Here is a 13,025-nt window from a genome sequence, read left to right as displayed (position 1 = left end):
ACTCACATAGCTGGGTCTGGCAGACTATGCAGGGGACCTAAAAGACTTTCTAGTACTATCAACTATTTAGATCAGACTATAAAAGAATCAGTTTAGTCACTAGCCCCCCTGTTTACTAAGCGGTGCTAGTATGGGCTGTGTCGGCATTGCCACACGGCTTAATAAACAGGGGGGTAGGCCTGTCAGGCTAAAAGTACTATAAGAACCTAGAAGTAACAATGAGAATACCTAGCAAAAATGCAGGCACTTACATTGCTGGGTTGGTCTGGCAGATGACCTATAAAGCTGGATGTTCAAATAGTGGCCATGCTAGTATTGTTGGCTGCAATGATAGCTACAGAGCTTTCTAGTTGGATATCAGAAGGATGGATGTGGGAAGGATACACTTTTGGGGGGTTAAATTGGTCTTCTGCTATTGTTTACTGCCAAAAGAGATGATGAGACGTTTCCTGTCTGTTCTGAAAATGATGTAGCTACATTAGTGACCACAAAAAAAGGGGCACATCCACTATATTCTGATGTCAGTAGGATCATTTGTCACTGTGGTCCCTCCTGACCAGAAAGAATCAGTGGCAGTGGTGGATTTCCCACAAGTCTGGCTTATACCCCAGCCTTGTTTTTAAAAACAGTAGCAGAAACCATGATCCTGCTAAAGGCCCGCTGAAATGATATATGCTAGGACAACACTGGCTAAAATACACACCTATGTTCTAGTGCTGAAAGGGCAGCATCTGATTACTTGCACCATGGGAGTGTAGTTCTGAAGGTTATAGATGGAGGAAGAGGTTCTCTGCTTGACATTTGTTGTATTGTTTTCTGTTACCAGTTCAGATGAAAGTGGGATATAAAAATTATGAGTTAATATTTGCTATGAATGAAGTGATTTTCTGAACATCTTATTGCACACATGTGAAAGATACATTTTAAACCCTTCATGTTCCTAAATTGCTAAGATACTAGAATTCAAGTTATAATGATATTCTGTAATAAAGTTAGCCAACAATATTCTAGGTTTTATGTTTAAATCATTTTTATTGATGGCACAACACATACATAAGTTATACCTTTTCTCCACGCAATGAATAAACCATCTTCAATTTTTTTTAAACCCCAACTCCTCCCTCCTAACCTTTACCCTCCCTCCCTTTACCTTCCTTCTCAACTTTATCTACCCATTACATCATAAAGTTCTCATCATATTTGTCTGTCCCATCATATCAAGTCTATCTATTTAGTAGCCGGCTTCGTGCCATTGGGGTCAAAGTGTTCCAGAACAGGTTCCAACAACGTTGTAACTTCCATATGCCCCTCCTCTCTAGCCTTTAGAGTGTGATCATCGTCATTCTCCATTGTTGTCCTGTGGGGTAACTGTTAGATATCCATTCCGTCAGTATGGATTGCTTTGCAACTATTACAGCCTTCCGTACAAACACAGTCATTCCCCTCCGGGGAGATGGGTATAAAGCAGGGTAACATAGTAGATGACGGCAGAAAAAGACCTGCACGGTCCATCCAGTCTGCCCAACAAAATAAACTCATGTGCGCTACTTTTTGTGTATACCCTACTTTGATTTGTACCTGTCCTCTTCAGGGCACAGACCGTATAAATCTGCCCAGCACTATCCCTGCCTCCCAACCACCAGCCCCACCTCCCACCACCGGCTCTGGCACAGACCATAAAAGTCTGCCCAGCACTATCCCCGCCTCCCAACCACCAGTCCCGCCTCCCACCACCAGCTCTGACACAGACTGTATAAGTCCGCCCAGCATTATCCCCGCCTCCCACCACCGGCTCTGGCACAGACCATATAAGTCTGCCCAGCAGTATCCTTGCCTCCCAACCACCAGCCCCGCCTCCCACCACCGGCTCTGGTACAGACCGTATAAGTCTGCTCAGCACTATCCCCGCCTCCCAACCACCACCTCCGCCTCCCACCACCGGCTCTGCCAACCAATCTCGTCCAAATAAAAGTGCTGAGTCATATTGCCATCTCACTTTCCATATCCTCGTCACCTGCAGTGTTATTGCTTTCCAAAATTATCCAATCCTATGTGGCCCAGGGTGGCTCCTTCCACTCCGCATTTAGGACAGGCTCCTCATGGCGACACTCCCATGTGGAAAGCACGTCGGGGTGCTATGAAGCACGTAAGGCAAATTTGTATTGCATTTCCAGTGTGCTGCTGACTCCATCTGCTTACGGATTGCCAATATATGCGCTCTCAGCTGCTCCATTGTCAACGAAGTGGGAATAGCTGCCTGCCATTCTTGTAGTATCTGCGAGTAATTGAGCTCTGGGATTGTGTCTTTAATGTGACGGTAATACATAGTAACATAGTAGATGATGGCAGAAAAAGACCTGCACGGTCCATCCAGTCAGCCCAACAAAATAAACTCATGTGTGCTACTTTTTGTGTATACCCTACTTTGATTTGTACCTGTCCTCTTCAGGGCACAGACCGTATAAGTCTGCCCAGCACTGTCCCCGCCTCCCAACCACCAGCCCCACCTCCCACCACCAGCTCTGGCACAGACCATATAAGTCCGCCCAGCACTATCCCCGCCTCCAACCACCAGCCCTGCCTCCCACCACCATCTCTGGCACAGACCGTATAAGTCCGCTCAGCACTATCCCCGCCTCCCAACCACCAGCCCCACCTCCCACCACCAGCTCTGGCACAGACTGTATATGAAATGAAAGGGACACTGTCTCCTGTGCCTCTAGCGAGTACGTTGTTGACAGCTCTATCTGGAATCCTCCGTTAAATCAGTCCATGTTAACGTTTTAACATAATGTCTCAGCTGGGCATAATGAAACCCGTCTCTGGCAGAGATGTGGAATTCAGTTTGTAAGTCTTGGAAGGATTTAAGTTTTCCTTCTGGTGTTATCACTTAGGGGATAGTGTAATCTGTTACTTCTCTGCCACCTACGGAAGGCGGGGTATAAACCACCCGGTCGAAACCTTGGGTTATCACAGATTGTCAGAAATGGTGTCACCATTGCCGTAAAATTGTGCAGTCGACATACCCACTTCCATACCGCCTTAGCGGTAGTCATGATTCCTGTTGCTTTCATTGTAGTTGGTATCTCTCCACCAGCGGCATACAAGTGGGCGCTGAAATGGCAAGTGGGCGCTGAAATGCGTGTTTCCCAAAAGTTGCAATTCCATTCTTGTGTTTGATTAGTCTGATTTGGACCGATACCAGTCATTAACATGTCTCATCCCGCTGGCCACTGTTATGTATTTCTTGCTAATCAGGCCCAGTCCTTCATATTCCACTGGTATTTGTAAAACTTGTTGGGAGAGGCGTGCTCTTTTCCCTCTCCAAAGAAAGGTCCTTAACATTTTATTCAGTTTTAGTTCGTCTTTCCTTTTTAGAAATAGAGGTAATAGCTGAAAAACATAGAGCCATCTTGAAACCACAAACATATTATATAAAACTATTCTCCCCAACAATATATTGGCAATGACCCCCACGCCTGAAAGTTCCTCTGTGTGTCCTTCAAGAGGCGTTGTATATTATAATTGTACAATTATTTTAGGTCTGTAGGGATCAACACTCCTAAGTATTTTACCTTATCCACTGCCCATGTAAAGGGGAACGTCCCCTGATCAGTTATTCACTTATCTGCCACCACTGACAGGGCCTATGATTTGCTGTAATTCAGCTTAAACCCTGAGAAAAGCCCGTATGTCTCCAATACCTCCACTAATGGTCCCATGGAGCATAAGGGTTCAGACATCATCACTAGCACGTCATCTGCATATGCCAGTGCTTTACAATGTTGATTTGCTAACCTCACTCCTGTCACCTCCCCAGATAAACATATGTGCGTCAACAGGGGCTCTAGAGAAAGCACGAACATCATAGGGGACAGTGGACAACCCTGCCTGGTTCCTCAGTGAATCATGAACTCCTTGTCTCTAACCCCATTAACCACTAGTGCTGCCGCAGGTTGATGATATAAGGTTTGTATCGTACTCTTATACCAACCCCTAAACCCCATGTGTTTTAAAAAAACATGAAACATATATTCCCAGTCAATCCTGTCAAATGCCTTTTCGGTGTCTAGGCTTAGTATTAGGGATGGTGTGCGTTCTTCCTGACACTGGGCCATGGCTAATAGTAACCATCTAACACTGGTGACCGAGTGACGATTTCTAACAAAACCCACCTGTTCTCGCCCGATCAATCTGGGTAGGATGGGGGCCAGTCGCTCCAATAAAATTTAAAAAAAAAAGTTTTGTGTCTACATTAAGGAGCGAGATAGGTCTCTACGATTCTGCCTGGTCTCTTGGCTTGCCTGGCTTAGGTATTAATGTTATTAACGCGGTGTTTGCATAGGTTGGGAGAGAGCCCCTAGAAGGTTTTTTTTTTAATTGCTATACTTGTTTAATCATACATCACTGGGTTTTCTCTGTAAACTGAAATAAAAAAGAAAAAAAAAACCCAAAAAACCAAAATAAAATGTCTTGCCAAGGTAAATCTGATAAAAAATAAAATATTTAAAAAAATCTGCTAAGTCTGAGGGTCCTATTTAATAAGAATTCCAACTGTTAACTACAGCTCAAAGCTGATAAATGCATATTTTGATATAGTACATAAAACATATACAACCTAAAACGTGTAAAAAAAAAAATGTAAGAAAATGTTAATTTCTACATTTAACAATAGTCACTTTACATGAAAAGACAGATTTACAAGAAGCAATCAGCTTGGCCGATTGGTTGATCTGGTGAATAAAGCCTCACTTGTGTGTTCAATATTAGCTCCATATCATTTTATCCAAAATTTAAAAAATAAAAATACCCTTCAGACACTATCCTGCAGAATCTGATTATGCAGGGCTCCCCAGTGGATTCCCAATAATTAGTGCTTCAAAAAGATCACTAGTGAAAGACTCCCCCCACCCCCAGACAGAAAAGTTTATAATGCTTTCATTGTAGAAGAATTTTGTAGATGAGCATAAACATGTGTCATCCTGCTCAGAGAGAATCTGCATTTTTCTCCAGCTTTAGAAAAATGGCTTTTAACTGTGGATCTTCTGCCCAGTTGACTCGACTTCCAATAATAATGTTCTGCAATAAAAAAAAGTCAGCTGAATATTAATTCACTTTTCCTCTGGTATGAAAACAAACCAAATATGTTCTTCTATTCACTAAGGATAACAAATATCTTAAGGATCATTTTCAATGCTACTGTAACCTAATGTCTAGCAGAATGTTTGCGTATTGATGACAGCAGGGACTATACCGTTTACCCTTCGAGAAAGCTAGTCTTTTGTCTAAAAGAAAACAATACCCCCAAATGAAGTAATTTTGTAAATTTGGAGCTAAATTGTATGTCAAACTATTCAACAGAACTACCAGCCCACTGAAACAACAAATAGTAACCCCCCCCCCCCCCCCCCAAAAAAAAAAAAAAAAAAACAACCTTCAGACACTATCTTGCAGAATCTGATTATGCATGGCTGTGTGTGGGGGGGCCTCTAGGACTGCTTTGTAGGTGTGTGTATATAGGATGCATAGGTGGGGTGTGTGTGTCCAGATATGTATTGAGGAGGCTGGTTTTGTGGAGTGAGTGTGTTTGAATTGTTAGGGGTTTATGTAGGTAGAAGATGCTGCATGTGGTACTGTGAGACAATAGCTGTGTACTCGTAGGTAGTGTAGGTGGACTAATATTTATTTATTTGGATTTTGCTCACACCTTTTTCAGTAGTAGCTCAAGGTGAGTTACAATCAGGTACTCTGGGTGTTTCCCTGTCCCTGGAGGTCTCACAATCTAATTTTGTACCTGAGGCAATGGAGGGACAAGTGACTTGCCCAAGATCACAAGGAGCAGCAGTGGGATTTGAACCGGCCACCTCTGGATGTCAAGACTGGTGTTCTAACAATTAGACTTGAAATCTTTACGCTAAGCCTTGCAGATTCTCTAGCAGCTGGAGTGCAGGAAATATCTGGCCAGGGGCACTTGCGATTCATTTGATATTGTGTCCAGACTCTCCACCATGGGTGTAGGGATGTGCAGACTCTCATGGCTACATGTCTCTGACCTGAAACCAATGGTTCAGGAGAGGTTGGCAGATGTACCTTTTTAAGGTCAAGGTGGAAGAGGTTGCTGACCTCATCAAGAAACATACTGGGGGGCCGATATTCAGACTGCGGGAGTTACCACATACTAGGGAATAAGATCCAAGATGATAAATATGTTATTAACAAAAAGAAGAGTAAACATAAGAGATTCGCCTCTCCTACCCGCTACTTCAGACGTCCTCTAACAGTGAACATGTCAAACTACACTACAATATTAATATCTTCCCTTGAACTCAGAAAATCTTCAAGCTGCTTAGGTTCAAAAAATTGAAATTGCTTACCTCAAATACAGCAAAGCAAATACAAGGAAATCGTAACACACAGCCCCCAAAGCCTGAACCTTAGGCCTAATGGCCAGGAAGACTTTGCCAAATCAGGAAATACCCTAATTTCTGAACCCATAAACAGCGACTCAAAGTGTCAAAAAGTTTTAAAACAGTATTACAATCAGGCTGAAGAGCAAATGTCACCCCAAAGTAGTCTTTTGAGTAACTACCTCCAGGAAGATTCCAAAAAAGTTCATATCCTCTTCACCTCTAGGCTGAGAAACCGGGCCATCAGAGCTCCTAATGCCCGGAATATACTGAATCCTGCTGATAGGAAGCAAAGCATCTGAATGCATTTTCAGTATCTCTACCATGTACTTCTTAAACATCTCAATCGCAGGCAAAAGTGGAGATCTGGGAAAGTTCAGTAATCTCAAATTAAGTCTCCTAACCTTATTCTCCAAATATTCCAAACGTCATTGAGTAAAACTTTTCTCTTTAATCGAGACTGCCTCCAAACTTTCCACTGCATGCATTTTAGATTTCAGGGAGTCCAATTCCTGGGCTAATTGGCCAGTTGCTTGTGCCTGAGCCAGTACTGTATCAGAAATTATGTCCTTAGACTATGTCCTTAGAATTCTGCCTAGTAATATCCAACAAGGAAGAATGCATGTTGCCTATGGTGTTCCACAATGACTCAAGGGTCACTACAGCAGGTTTAACCAGAATCCAACTTCCATCAGGAAGTGCCTGGTTCACAGCTTGAGTGCATTTACTTAAAGTTCCCTCTCTACTACTACTATTAAACATTTCTATAGCGCTACTAGACTTACGCAGCATTGTACAAATTAACATGAAAAGACAGTCCCTGCTCAACAGAGCTTACAATCTAAATTGGACAGATGAACAGACAGGGGTGGGGAAATTGCAGTGGTAGGGGTGATAAGTGAGGGTGTTGAGTAAGAGTGTCATGGTTAGGAGTCGAAAGCAGTAGCAAAGAGGTGGGGCTTTAAGCCTTGACTTGAAGACAGCCAGAGACTGAGCCTGACGTACTGGCTCAGGGAGTCTATTCCAGGCATAGGGAGCAGCGAGATAGAAGGAACGGAGCCGGGAGTTAGCAGTGGGGGAGAAGGGGGACGACAGGAGACATTTACCCAGCAAACGGAGTTCACGGGGAGGAGTGTAGGGAGAGATGAGAGCGGAAAGGTACTGAGGAGCTGCGGAGTGGATGCACTTGTAGGTCCAAAAGGAGAAGTTTGAACCGTATGCGGAAGCGGATAGGGAGCCAGTGAAGCGACTTGAGGAGAGGGCTAACGTGAGTATAGTGACTCTGGCGGAATATAAGACACGCAGCAGAGTTTTGGACAGATTGAAGAGGAGATAGATGGCTGAGTGGGAGACCAGCGAGAAGCAAATTGCAGTAGTCTAGGCGAGAGGTGATAAGGGTGTGGGTAAGGGTTTTGGTAGCATCCTCGGAGAGGAAAGGGCAAATTTTGTTAATATTATAGAGAAAGAAACGACAGGTTTTGGCAATCTGCTGAATATGAGCAGAGAAGGAGAGAGCGGAGTCAAAGATGACTCCAAGGTTGCGCGCAGACGGGACAGGGAGGATGAGAGTGTTATCTACCGAAATAGAGAACGGGGGGGGGGGGGGGGGGGGGGGGGGGGGGGGGGGGAGGCAGGTTTAGGGGGAAAGAGGAGAAGCTCGGTTTTGGTCATATTTAGTTTCAGGTGGCAGCGAGACATCCAGGCAGCGATGTCAGACAGGCAGGCCGATACTTTGGTCTGGATTTCAGCTGAGATATCCGGTGCAGAGAGGTAGATCTGGGTATCATCAGCGTAAAGGTGGTATTGAAAGCCATGGGATGAGATCAGAGCACCAAGGGAAGAGGTATAGATGGAGAAGAGGAGAGGGTCCTAGGACAGATCCTTGGGTACACCGACTGTTAGCGGGATAGATGTGGAGGACGAACCACCAGCATATACGCTAAGAGTACGTTGGGAGAGATAGGAGAACCAGGAAAGAACAGGGCCCCGGAATCCAAGAGAGGATAATGTATCAAGGAGTAAGGTGTGATCAACAGTATCAAAAGCAGCAGATAGGTCGAGGAGGATGAGAATAGAGTAGAGACCTTTAGATTTGGCCAGTAACAGGTCATTGGAGACTTTGGCAAGTGCCGTTTCAGTCGAGTGAAGAGAGCGAAAGCCAGATTGGTGCGGGTCAAGAATAGCTCGAGATGAAAGGAAGTTGAGGTAGCGGCGGTGAACAGCACGTTCAAGTATCTTGGAGAGGAAAGGGAGGAGGGAGATGGGCCAATAGCTAGAGGGGCAGGTAGGATCCAGTGAAGGTTTTTTAAAGCAGCGGTGTGACTACAGCATGTTTGAAGGCATCAGGAACAATCTCCAAGGATTCTGTTCACAAAAAGCTGGTTCTCCCTCAAAGTAGGAGCTGCACTTACAACGGGTTGCCCCCCCCCCCCCCTTGAGTGCCGAGTTCTTCCCCCATCTGAGGCATCTCGGCGATTTGCATACCCGATGCATAGATACTTCCTGGTTATGGAGGCGCTTTACGTTCGACGAGGCTCAAGGAAACCCCACTCAAACTGCTGCCCAAAGCTTCCGAAACAGGCACGGGCAAAAAGGCAGCAGGTGCGGAGTCAGCTGCTGCTCTGAAACACTCCAATATTGCCTGTCTCATTGGGGGTATTGAGGAGGAAGGGGCTTGAGGAAACCCTCAAATCTTTGCTCTCCTCTTATCCATTAATGCTCAAAAGGAGTCCGAAGAAAGTCAAGGGGACAAGGGAGACAGAGCGCCTGCAGGTATGTCTCTCCTTTACAGCTATACTATTAAAGAGAGCTATAATTGGAGAGAATAACTACTATAAAATATAGAACATTAATATTGTTTTATCAAGAGGGAAAATACCTCAGTGGCTCTCATATCTCCTGTATGGAGAATATGAAAGAACCTCACGAGGTTACCACTATCACTGGTTATAAAATCCCTCTGAGTACCTTTTATGATACTTACACCATGTCATAACACATTATATATTAATACCCACGTTCCCTTACTTTATCTTACTAAAGCAACAACTGTTGGGTGCCGCAATCTTATTTGATGGCTTCACTATATTAAACAATGGTAAAGCTGCATTTAACTTATCTTTTAAAAGATTTGATTGAACTGCACTCCAATGGCTCCCCCTCTCATCGGTTCCTGGACCAGTTGCTCCAAGAAACAGTAATTTTTTTACATCTAGAAATGTTATCTCCCTGGCACTCCCTGATGTAACATTTATCCAGTCAATATCAGGGTAATTGAAATCACCCATTATTGTGTTGCCCAATTTGCCAGCTTTCCTAATCTTGGTAAACATTTCTTCATTCATCTGTTTGCTCTGTCCCGGCGGACGGTAGTACAGCCCTTCAAGAACACTCCTTCCCTTCACAGATGGAATTTCTATCCATAATGATTCCACTTTGCTATCTGTGTCATGTGGAATGTTTATTTTATTTGACTCAATTCCCTCTTTAACATAATAGTGCTACCATCCTCCCTCCAATTTGATCCTATCATTGCGATACAATTTGTACTGTTAACACAGTGTCCCATTGACTGTCCTCTTTCCACCAAGTCTCTGAGATGCCTATTATATCTACGTCATCATTTAGTGCTATATATATATATATATATATATATATATATATATATATATATATATATATATATATATATATATATATATTCTAACTCTCCCATCTTATATTTAGGATTCTAGCATTTGTATATAGGCACTTCAAATTGTGCCTTTTCCTTGGATCTACAAGCTTCTTAGAAGTTAAAGGGGATAATGTGCATCCTTTATCCTGCTCTCTCATTAAGCACACCTGGCTTACTTTCAGCACTGTTGAAACCTCTCTACTGGGATTCCCTAAATGTCCTGTTTCAATAGTATCCTTCAAGGATACTCTACACTGAACCATGCGCTCCTGGGCAACTGCCGGTCCCCCCCCCCCCCCCCCCCCCCCCCCCCCCCCCCAATTCTATTTTAAAAGCTGCTTTATCTCCTTTTAAAAGTTAGCGCCAGCAGCCTGGTTCCATCCCAGTTAAGGTGGAGGCCATCCTTTCGGAACAGTCTCCCCCTTTTCCAGAATGTCGCCCAGTTATTAACAAATCTAAATCCCTCATCCCTGCACCATTGTCTCAACCATGGATTGAGACTTCAGAGCTCTCCCTGCCTTTTGGGTCTTGCGCGTGGAACATCTCTGAAAATGCTATCCTGGAGAATCTGGACTTCAGCTTTCTACCTAAGAGCCTAAATTTGGCTTCCAGAACCTCCCTCCCACATTTTCTTATGCCATTGGTACCCACATGTACCAAGACAGCCGGCTCCTCCCCAGCACTATCTAAGATCCTGTCTAGGTGACACGTGAGGTCCGCCACCTTCGCAACAGGCAGGCAAGTACTAGGCAGAGCAGCGGGCAGGAAAGTGTGGGCTTCTTTTCTGCCTCAAAAAGATTAGTCAGCCCAGCAAGTAAGCAAAGCCAGCTGAGCAAGCTAGCCAGCCAAGCCAAGCCAGCTTCTACATGATCGAATCACCAATTACAACAGCTGTCCTAACCCTTCCCACCTGGGCAGAAGTTCTTGGAGACATATCCTTGGTGCAAGAGGATAGTGTATTCCCTGGTGGGCAGGTCCTGGCTACAAGAGTACTTCCTACTTCACCAGGGTGATGTTCTCCTTCTAGAAGACCTCCGTCCTCCAAGGCAGCACAGGGGCTGCCAGACTGGGACTTCTCTACAATGTCCCTGTAGGTCTCCTCTATGTACCTCTGTCTCCCTCAGCTCCACCAAGTCTGCTACTCTAGCCTCAAGTGAACGGACCTGTTTTCTGAGAACTAGGAGCTCTTTGCATCAGGGGCTGCCAGACTGGGACTTCTCTACAACATCCCTGTAGGTCTCCTCTATGTACCTCTCTGTCTCCCTCAGCTTCACCGTCTGCTACGCTAGCCTCAAGTGAACGGACCTGTTTTCTGAGAACTAGGAGCTCTTTGCATCGGGCACACACATATAACTGCTCACCAACTGGGAGAGAATCATACATGTGACACTCAATGCAAAAGACTGGATAGCACCCCTCTTGCTGCTGAACTGCTGTCTCCATCTTACTATTTTTGAGTTTTTCAATAATAAACTTGCTAAGGTATTAAAGATATTAGTCTAATATAAAAATGTCTTTAGCTTATATGATAAGTGTGATTTATTTAGTGTTTTCTTCTTAGAAAGTAATGAAATATAATTAAAACTCTGTAAGAGCACTCCTCACTTGTTATCCTAATTAGAATAACTGACCATAAACAAAGAGTTGTGCTACAGGTGGGTGGGTGGAATGAAGACTAAACTAGTTCTTGCTATGCCTGCTAGAGATTATCTGTTAATGCTGTGGTACAATGTTCAAGTTTTAAAACTAGGGGGAAAAGAGTATGGAGATTAGTTGATAAAGTTTGCTTTTTTATATTTTTATTCTGCCTATCACTAACCTACAATGCCTCCTTTAAACCCCCATCTTTAAGTTCCCAAAGCACAAAGCAAAATAATGTTCACTTACCAGAGAAATGTCCTCTTCTCTCAGAACTTCTCAGAAAGAAAATTAAGTTGGACCTTTCCTCTTTATATATTTTTGAATCTAAGGGGACTGCTTCAAACAGAGCCTTTCAAGCTAACTCAGTAATCAGATTGCCCTTCCTAACCTCTGCAAATATTCTACTTCCTCACACCTTAATTGACATCTTAGCTGGTGGTTCCCACCAGAATGAGCTGTCAATTCCACATCATGTCTATCAATGGACACATCAAATTCTTGCAACTAAACACTGCAGCTTTTTAACTGCCTCATTGCAAGATGGCTATATTAAATCAAAGTTACATAGCTCTTCATTAATTTAAACTTACATGCTTGACAAACTAACAGAATGGCTATTTCTATATCCTAAGATATCACAAGATTATGCCAGTCACAATTCAATACTACAGAATAAACTCTTATAACTTTCACCACAATCATGGACCATGAAGCAATTAATCACTCTAGTGAACATGGCATAACTTGGGACATCTATATGTAGCCTTCCTCCTCCATGATTTTTTCTTTAACATCTCTACTTGGACTCTCAGTTTTTGCAACTTGGTGTCTTTTCTCATCCCAGTAAGCTCTGTTCCTTGAGGTCATCTAGTCCTCGATGGTGAAATGCGATATTGCAAAGTATTTGCAATTTCTTCCCACTGTTTAAAGGGCAAGCCTATTAACTAATATCTTGTACTCGGAGAAAGAAAGAGAGATAAGAATTCAGAAACCAGCTTGTCTACTTCACAGCACACACCATATACCCTAAACACCATGATCCCACTTATATTTGGAATCTTCTTTGGTTGTATGTCTCTAAAAATAGATGCAATAACCTACAAGACATTCTTTGTTTCTGGAGTGGAGGAGTAGTCTAATCGTTAAAGCAGCAGGCTGAGATCCAGGACTGCCTGGTCAAATCCCATTGCAGCTCCTTGTGATCTTGGGTAAGTTGCTTAACCCTCTATTGCCTCAAGTACAAACTTAGATTGTGAGCCATCCAGGGACAGAAAAGTTACTGTACCTGAATGCACACAGTT

The 13,025-nt window shown here is 43.7% G+C and overlaps 1 protein-coding gene across 1 annotated transcript in view; it reads right to left on the bottom strand.

The window, feature by feature from the left end:
* Positions 1 to 2,537: 2,537 nt before the first annotated feature.
* The window catches only part of CENPH (centromere protein H), a 95,505-nt gene continuing 85,017 nt past the window's right edge, over positions 2,538 to 13,025 (bottom strand). Inside the window, exons 9-10 of the mRNA XM_030192285.1 lie at positions 2,657 to 5,079; positions 2,538 to 2,562 (exon numbers count right to left, since the gene is read on the bottom strand). Coding sequence (XP_030048145.1) covers positions 4,987 to 5,079 — 93 coding nt within the window. The 3' untranslated portion in view covers positions 2,538 to 2,562; positions 2,657 to 4,986. The remainder of the gene's footprint in view (positions 2,563 to 2,656; positions 5,080 to 13,025) is intronic.

This window comes from Microcaecilia unicolor, chromosome 2, assembly GCF_901765095.1.
Source record: "Microcaecilia unicolor chromosome 2, aMicUni1.1, whole genome shotgun sequence".
NCBI lineage: Eukaryota > Metazoa > Chordata > Amphibia > Gymnophiona > Siphonopidae > Microcaecilia > Microcaecilia unicolor.
Note: the sequence above shows the minus strand (reverse complement) of the source record. Positions and strands in the feature narration are given on the sequence as shown.